The 9,490-nt window shown below is 35.7% G+C and overlaps 1 protein-coding gene across 1 annotated transcript; it reads right to left on the minus strand.

The window, feature by feature from the left end:
• LOC107610794 (protein FAR1-RELATED SEQUENCE 2-like) lies at nt 7,079-8,288 on the minus strand. The gene is made up of 3 exons (XM_016312796.1): nt 8,285-8,288; nt 7,286-8,002; nt 7,079-7,179 (listed from the first exon to the last, which is right to left on the minus strand). The coding sequence occupies exons 1-3, from the start codon at nt 8,286-8,288 to the stop codon at nt 7,079-7,081; spliced, it is 822 nt and encodes a 273-aa protein (XP_016168282.1).

A 9,490-nucleotide genomic window follows, 5' to 3' on the forward strand; every position in this document is an offset into this window, starting at 1 on the left:
GAATAAAAATACAATTTTTAGTTTGCTTAATTTGAAGTCCAAGGAAAAAATTAAGTTCACCCATCATACTCATGTCAAATTCACTTGTCATGAGTTTTCCAAATTAAGAATAAAGGGATTCATTGGTTGATCCAAAAATAATGTCATCAACATATATTTGGACTAGAATAAAAGAATCATTAGAATTTTTGATAAATAGAGTTAGTGTATGTGGTGCCTCTTTGAAAATTATTTTTCAAAAGAAAAGAGCTAAGTCTCTCATACCAATCTCTAGGAGCTTGTCTTAAACCATAGAGAGCTTTTGATAATTTGAAAACATGGTTAGGAAATTCTTTATTTTCAAAACCAGGTGGCTGCTCCACACACACTTCTCTATCTATTACACCATTTAAGAATGCACATTTCACATCTATTTGATATAATTTAAAACCATAAAAAGTAGCATAAGCTAAGAGAAGTCTTATGGCTTCCATTCGGACAACAGGAGCAAAGGATTCATCAAAGTCTATTCCTTCTTCTTGGTCATATCCTTGTGCCACTAGCCTTGCTTTATTTCTTGCAATGCTACCATCCTCTCCTAGCTTGTTCCGAAATATCCACTTGGTGCCGGTCACTTTCTTACCATTCGGCCTTGGAACCAATGTCCAAACTCAGTTCTTCTCAAACTCATGAAGCTCATCCTCCATTGTCTTTACCCAAGAGGGGTCATCAAGGGCTTCCTTTACGTTCTGAGGCTCCATTTGAGAGAGAAGAGCAATGTTTGATTCTTTATTTTTCTTTCTAGTTGAAGATCGAGTTTTAACACCTTGAGAGACGTCCCCAATGACAAATTTCTCAGGATAATTCTTTAAGAATCTCCATTCACAAGGTCTGGTGGACTTGGAGGCAGACTCAGTCACCAAGGGATTCAGGGAGCTGTTGGTTTCAGGATTTCCTTCAGATTCATGAGACAAAACAGAAGTGTCTCTTGTTGGATTTTCAACAGCTGCAGTTTCTAGTTCAGTTTGTCCAGAATTTTCATTTTCATGATTTTATGAAGTTTCATCGTCCTTTTGAGCTTGATTCCCTGCATCACAGTCTACTTTTTCAATAGCAACTATTTTACCTTTTTCATCATCTCCAAAGGTCATAAAACTTCCATCATACTTGTTTAGTTTGATGAAGAAAGTTGACCTTCCAGTCATGTGCCTTAAGCATCCACTATCTAAGTACCACATATCCTTTTTGTTCTTGGATGCTAGGCAAATTTGCATTAAAAACTTCAAGTAACCTTAGGTATCCAAATTAATTTGGATCCTTTGAAGTTAATCTATCTTGGTTGCCCAAGTGCATTGAAATCACACACAACATTGTAAATTTGGTTTTCTACAATTCTTTTTTCAATGAAGCATTGTAAATATGAGTGACCAAATTTCTTGCAGTTAAAACAAGGTTTAATTACTCTGTTGGTCTCTATAGTTTCGTAAAATTTTCAATTAGGTCCCTATACTTTTTTTCTTTTTAATTGGGTCCCTGCACCAAATTTTTTTTCAATTAAGTCCCTCTTAGTAGTAATTGGCTTAATTTTATAGGGACCTAACTAAAAAAAAAAGAATTGGTACATGGACCTAAATAAAAGGGAAAAAAAGTGTAGGGACTCAATTAAAAAAAAAATTGGTGCAAGGACTCAAATAAAAGAAAAAAAAGTATAAGGACCTAATTGAAAATTTTGCGAAACTATAGGGACCAGTAGAGTAATTAAACATTAAAACAATGATTTTCTGATGCATATTACTGAAATTGAGGTGATTTATTATGCTGGAAATAATTAAAGGACTGGAATTTTCTGGTTTTTGGAAGAGGTATTTTTCTTTTGACAAACTGATTTTTGTTGTAATTGTTCCTCTTTGCAAAAGTGTTCCAACCAGAATTTTTGAAAGCATTTGGACTTTTCGAATATGAAGTTTTGTTGTAAAATGGTGGATTTTTGACAGCAACCTCATTATTCAAAATGTATCCCAGATCTGACCTATTTGATGTAGGTTCAGTTTCACTAGTGTAAAATTGATCAAGTTCTTCCTCATGTGTGGGAGCATATCCAAGACCAGGTTTATTGGAATTGGATTTAGTTTTTGATGAACAAGCCACAAATTTCATAGAGGAATAATTAAGAACTGCACTTTCCTTGGTTACATAACCTAAACCAAATTTTTCAAACAATGGTCTTTGACTTGCAAGTAATTTGTCCAAGTTACTAGAACTTTGAGCAAATTTTGCTAAGTCACCATTCATCCTTTTAATCATTTCATTTAATTTTTCATTTTCAGCAATTAGCTCTTGAGAAGGATCCACAATGTGCTTTCCTTTTATTTTTTCAAGTTCAAATTTTAGAAATCTGTTTTCTTCCATAATATCCAAGGCACATTCAGTTTCCTTCACCTTTTCTCTCAAAAAATCATTTTCAGCTTTCAAGATTTCTTTTTTAGATTTACACTTAGTGTATTTTTCCAACAGTTTTGAAGAATTTAGTGTAAGATCATCAATTATAGCATGTAAATCATCTATGGACAAGTCATAATAATTTACCTCATCAAGATGATCATTACCAGCCATGAAGCTGATTTTATCTTCACCTTCAAAATCTTCTTCCTTATTCGAGTCATTCTCAAGATCCTCCCAAGATGACATGAGCACTCTCTTCTTTTCTTTTTTCCCTTTGTCCTCCTTCTTGAGCTTCGGACAGTTGAGCTTAAAATGTCTAGCTTCCTTGCAATGATGACAAGTCACCTTACTCAAGTCCATCTTGTGTTCCTTTGAGCTTGAACCCTTGTGCTTGCCTTTGTTCTTCATCATCCTTCTAAGTCTCCTAACAAAAAACACAAGTTCATCATCTGAAATACCATCATTAGACTCACTCTCTTTTGATTCTATTTTTGACTTGAGGGCTATTCCCTTTTTCTTTGAGTCCGAGTTTCTGTGTGTGGCTTCATAGGCAAGGAGTTTTCCTCTCAGCTCTTCATAGGTTATAGGACTTAGGTTATTGCTCTCAGCTAGGACAGTGGCAGTGGTTTCCCATTCCTTTGTGAGGCTTCTAAGGAGTTTTCTCACTAGGGTTTATTCTGAGTAGGTTGTACCCATAACATCAAGGTTGTTGATTATGATTGAGAATCTCTCAAACACTTCATCAATGCTTTCTCCATCCTTCATATTAAACATCTCTTACTCTTTTCGCAGCATATCAATCCTCGTTTCTTTGACTTGTTTAGTGCCTTCGTGTGTAACCTGGAGTTTCTCCCAGATTTCTTTGACTGTCTTGCATCTAGACACTTTTCGGTACTCTTCAAAGCTGATCACACAGTGAAGAAGGTTGATGGCTTTAGCATTCAGCTCCATTAGCTTCTTGTCGTCGTTATTCACTCAACTTCTTCTTTTGGAGTCACCATTCTATCAGCACTTGTTTTTGTTAGAATCTTGGGACCACTGACAATAATCTTCCAGATGTTGTAATAAATGGATTAATGAAGATCCTCATCCTCTCTTTCCAGTAGGCATAGTTCTTCCCATTGAAGAAGGGAGGCCTATTGTTTGACTGGCCTTTAGTTAGAGTATAGGCAACTGTGGTTGTGCCCAAGTTGTTCACCATTGGACCTTTGCTCCAAGCGGCGAAGCTTGATTCTTGAGACCTTGGCGCTCGATACCAATTGAAGGTTGTAGAAGGCTTAGAAAAGGGAGGGTTGAATCTATGGCATTCTTTTATGTTACTGAAATAACTTTTTAAAACAAACTTTTTTTCTGAATCTGTTTGAACTCAGCAGCGAAAAATTTATGAGACAATTTCATTTTATCTCATGAATATCAAAAAATAGAACAAAGCAGGAAAGAGAGGAGCTGACACCATCATGTATCCTGGTTCGGTTGCCTTGTGCAATGCAACCTACATCTAGTCTCCACCACAACAGTGGTGAAATTTCCACTATAGTTAAAGTATTACATACACCAATTCCACAGGATTGACACAATCTTTTCACACTCAAGTTCTAACCTAACTTGACTTGGTTATGCTAATACCTAACTCTTCACTCTTAGTGCTAACCCAACTAAGAAAGGGATACCTCACTGGTACAAGATACAAGACATAGAATCAACCTAAAGAAATCTAAAATCACTCTGGGCTTTTCACTCAAGTGTATTACTCTGCCTCTTTCCACTCTTAGGCTTTTACTTGAGCTCTCTCATTCTCCCTTTTATCCCAAGAAATTACAGAAAGATAAACACTAAAAAGAAAATTACAATCTGTAAAATATGAAGGAGATTAATGCTTCAACAGCCTCTTTGGTATGTGATGAACCAGATTTGCTTGCCTTTGATTTAATTCCTCATTCTGGCGGAATACTCCTTTGACTAGGAAGCACTTTCCAAGTTGATGAACTTCTTCAGAGAACTCTTCTTAGAACATAAACCTCAGAACTCTGGTTATCTCTCCTTGGCTTTTGAAGGATGAAAAATCTTCTTTTGTATCTCATTGCATGTTGTTGAGTTGCTCCCTCCTAGGTCAACTCCTTGAGTTGTGTGCTACCAACATACCATATCACTTTTTCCAGTTAATCCCCAAATTAGAAGTTTTAGTCTGACTTTCTCTTGCTTGACCGAAAGCCTCAGGGAAGCAAAGAGAAACAGTCTTCCAATGGTAAACCAGATCTGAACCATTGAAATACTACTTGGTTCCCAAGACACACATTTGACCATAGATTCACAGCAGTGTTGATCAGAGGTCATCTTTCCCATGTATCCCAATTTGGACTGGCAAAGAGTTGGGGAAGAGGAGAAGAAAGCACGATGCATACAAGAGGAAATAAGTTACCTTTAACTTTTGCCTTAGCTTGATTTGGTTTGATCTGGGTGATTAGACCTCTGCCTTTCTTGCTTAATCCTTCTCTTTCTTTCTTCTTTGGTGAACAGCTTAGAGACTAAGCTTTATCTATCTTTCTCTGAGTTCTGATCGAAGAGAAAAAAGTGAACGTTGCTTTACTGAAAGCAAATTGGAGGGATTGGCCTGAGAGATGAATTCGGGCTTGGGTCGGTTATAATTTATTAAGCTCGTTTGATTTCTTTGGCCCATCTGATTTCATTACTTTGATTCTTTTGGGATGTTATTGTTTTGTAGCCCACCAGCTTTTGTTTTCTTATCTATCTTACTGGGCTGCTGCAACAAGGAATTTTGGCCTGCAACATTTGATCAGAAATAATCAATACTAATTGGTTAATTAGCCCAATAAATTAATATTTGTCATTATTCATTAATTTAGTTAATTTCTTAACTCAACAGAGGTAAATGCGAAGTGCCTAGTGATAATCGACAGTTTGCATTCTGTACCATAAGATGATGAACAGGATAAACTTGATGCATATGTGGTAACATAATATATTCCTTTTCCCGATAGACAATTATAATAGCTAATTCTATAGCACATTATTTTACTATATTGTTCCTTGATTTCCAGGGGAGATTGGTTGAGGACATGGCGAGAGTTGCAATTCCCGCATACGTCCGGCATACCCTATATAAGATTCTTGTTATCCCGATTGCATAAGTGTTTTATTTGCCTATAGCTCTGATTGTGGCATCTATGTTATTAAGTTCATGGAAAGTTGACCAAAGGTCGTGCTCTTGATGAATGGAATGAGGTGACTTTAATAAACTTTTTGGGCATATATCACGCATAAATTTGAACATATATCACTGTAACGGTTCTTACTCCTAATTCGCCTGGTAAATCTATATACATGATATACTCAGATCATACAAGATGGAGTTGATGTTAGACATTGTCTGTGGGCTACAAAATGCATTGGTTGATCAGGTTCTTTCATTATTAGAGGACAAAGCTGAACCTGTAAGGCGCAATCAACCATGGAACAAGAGAAAGGAAGTTAGATCACCATTCACTGCACCTAGCACGAGAACATTGATGGTACGTGCGGAAGGATTGCCAAATGAGAGGATAATCAAAGGGAGGAAGAAGTAGCGTAGTTAGGTTTAACTACTATGAATTTAATTACCTTAAGTTATTTAGCTTACTTACCGCTTAGAGTCTTGGGCATTTATTTATGATACATTTGGAGGACTTGTTTCCAGTGGAAACTTTTTTTAAAAACTTCTGTGAATCTGTTGGTGTACAGTTGTTCAGGCATAACACACCTACGAGTGAGTCAAAATGACCATCTATTTTGTTTATAAAAGTAACCATCTAGATACATATTGAACTGAACATCCGGTTTGTTATGTCTTAGCACAGGGATATCTCTTTCGTATTTCAGATTTGATTTAAATTTGTTAAGTGTTGACATCATGATCACTGGTGTTGACACAAGATCTAGTGATTCCTTTGGAATGCATGCTACAGGTGGTATAGGTTGAATTACCTGAAGAATAACCATCCATGAATACTAAGAAAGTGAACATCCAATAACATACAAAAACGAACATCCAACGTAATTGTGTAAAAATAACAATGTAATTACTTTCTAAAACGACCACCTACATACCAAATGACCATGTAAAATAACATTTTGAAACTTGTAACAAATTTGATAACCATGATAGTCAGATAAAGCATAACCAACAAGCATCAAATACAACTAAGCACCCAAGAATAACCATCCACGTTCATAACAAAGGTGAACATCTGATCACGTATAGAAATGAACATCCAACGTATCTAAATAAAGATAACCAGGTTATCACTATCTAAAACGACTAGGTACGTACCGAATGACTATGTAGTATAGCATAAAGTAATTTCTAACAAATTTAATAACCTTACTTGTAAGATAAAGAATAACCATCATGTATAATCATTATGAATTCAGTTCATTGAAATTAATAAAGTAAAATGGTTCATTCCGGCCAAAGTACAATGGTTCATGGAAATTAATCAAGTATAGACTCTTGCAACAATTGCATATAAATCTTAAAAATATATATTTATAACATAAACCCACCCTCTTCATCTAACCTTGATAATAAATGAATACCAATCGGAACCCTATATACATGGAGATTAAAAATAAACGCAAGCGTACCCATATCCAACATATTCTAACTTTTGTCGAAGGAGCTTAACAAAGACATGAAGCCACCAAGTTGTTGGGGCTCATTCCGGCCAACAACAGCACCGAAGTTTATATCTTGAGATGCCTCTGGACAAACCACTTGCTAAACAACACAAAAAATGACAACAATTAACTTCTTGCATAGTACTATACCAAATAAATGTGCAAGGTCGAGATTGATACAAACATATACTGGGGGAGGCATTCTTGTTTTTCCTCCGAGCAGATTTCTTGAAGGACTTCTCCAGGGCAGCACCGAGCCTCTTACTCTTTAGTCGATCCTTTGTGATGACCTTCGATGGGCCTTGGATGTCGACTACACCGACAACGTTCGAACTCTGTGAGCCAATGCTGGTGTGGGTGTCCGCCACACTCTCGGACCTCTTCTTAGCACGGTGTGTGGTCAGCTTGGCCCTTGTTTCTTCCAGAGCAGCATGTAGCAATGCTGTTTTGTCATCATCATTGACGAACTCTTGAGCAATATTGTAGAAGTGTGCACATAATCCCCTGAATGCAATATGACTCTCATCCGACCGACTGACGTCGTGACTACTCTTGACATAAGTATGCTTGCACTTTATGTTCTTGCTCCATCGAGGGAGAACATAATAGGTAGGTACTTTATACACTTTATATGAATAGAAAACTACAAGATAGTGACAGCACAACACATCTGAACTCTCAGAAAGATTGCACTCACAACGAAACCTGCGAAACCCATCCCAATTACAGTGGATAGCTTGGTTAACGGGTTTCTTTGTGATCTTGTCACATGTTGTCGTCCTTATCTTATTTGCAAATCCTACTTTCTTTGCGTAGGTAACATAGAATTCATGAGCCAATTGTAACTGCGCAAACCGTATTCCAACTCTTGGTATTTCGTCTCCTGAAGGAAACCGTGATCCGGTAACTACGTTTCAGATAAAAAAATCAATGCCATTAATTTTCAAATCAAACATGCAAATCATGACTATACAAAATTAAACTAGAATCCAAACTTCGTAACTAAGATCCATCTCTTCACTTCCAACCTCAGTAATATCCGATAGTTGCATGGCCTATAATTCCAAAATAAACGTAGAAATCTAAAAAAAATAATAAGATAAATCCTTAGTAAATATCATGTACATAAAAACTCACTAACCAGCACAAAAAATGCAATAAAAAATAGAAATCAAGTCAATCATCGTACCCATTTTAGCTTTTTAACAAATTCATAAACATGACAATGATAGTAATTGAATTAATTATTTCATTTTACCTATTATATAAGTATTATAACTACTATCTATTCTCTTTCACAACGACACTGTACATCACATAGCTGAACATGCAATAGATACAACTACCATACACACAGTTCAGTCCTCAGTTTCAGAGCCGATAGTGACTAGAATTGCTTTTTTCATTCATTCAATGTCCATCATGTATAATTATATACATATATTCTAATCTAAACATGCAGGAAGCAAATTAAATATCCCATCAGTTGATAACTCTTGCCTTTTTAATTTTCATTTTCAAATATATTCTTCATAATAATAGTACCATTAGCTGTAACTCAAATTCAATATACATCACTACTAAGATTACAGGGGACCTATGGGCATCATGCATAGGAACATGGGTGATTACTTACTGAGTAGTAAAGTCTCCAAATATAGTCAACTCTCATGCTTATACATGCAATTTAAATTTGGTTATATAACTTCATATATTCATAAAAGATAGTCCAAAAAAGAACTAATTTCATCCAGCGACAAATCAATATGCCATGATTACTTAATTTATACAAATTCCCATACATATAAGCATACCATCAAATTAAAACCATCACAAAATTGGTCCTATCATGAATGTTTATTAAACATAAAATTAAACACTCCACTTGCATATAGTGTAAACATCTAAATCATTTGAAAAATAACTATCCATTATCAATATTTCAAACGTAAGTTGCTCATCTTATTTGATTGTTCACCCTCGATGACGATATGGTCGGCTACGATATGGGCGGTGGCCTGTGTGGAAGACGACGTCAGTTGGAACAGAGTAGGCGCTATGTCGGACGGCGGTTGGTGACCGTGGCGGCGCTACACCTGCGAGATTTGAGGAGAAATTGAAGGAAGGAAGTCACACCGTATTGAGAGAGAGATGTCGTTTTTTTTTATTCTATAACTGACCGTAATCCTAATTTGTTTCAAATTTCAAATTAAAAAGTATTTAAAATTAATTAATTGCCCATAATTTAATTTTAATTTCAAATTAACTCCTATTGTACACATTGTAAAAGACATATATTGGCTCCTCATACTTTCTCTTTCAAAAAATTTAACGACTAACTAAATAAATAAAGGACTTTGCTAGGTAGACAATGTCTTTTGTGAACAATATGAAC

The sequence above is a fragment of the Arachis ipaensis genome, chromosome B08 (assembly GCF_000816755.2).
Source record: "Arachis ipaensis cultivar K30076 chromosome B08, Araip1.1, whole genome shotgun sequence".
In the NCBI taxonomy this organism is placed as follows: Eukaryota; Viridiplantae; Streptophyta; class Magnoliopsida; order Fabales; family Fabaceae; genus Arachis; species Arachis ipaensis.

Coding starts and splice junctions, on each gene's coding strand:
- LOC107610794 (XM_016312796.1), bottom strand. Junction 7,180..7,285: donor AAACAAGAATGCCTCCCCCA/GTATATGTTTGT, acceptor TGGTTTGTCCAG/AGGCATCTCAAGATATAAAC.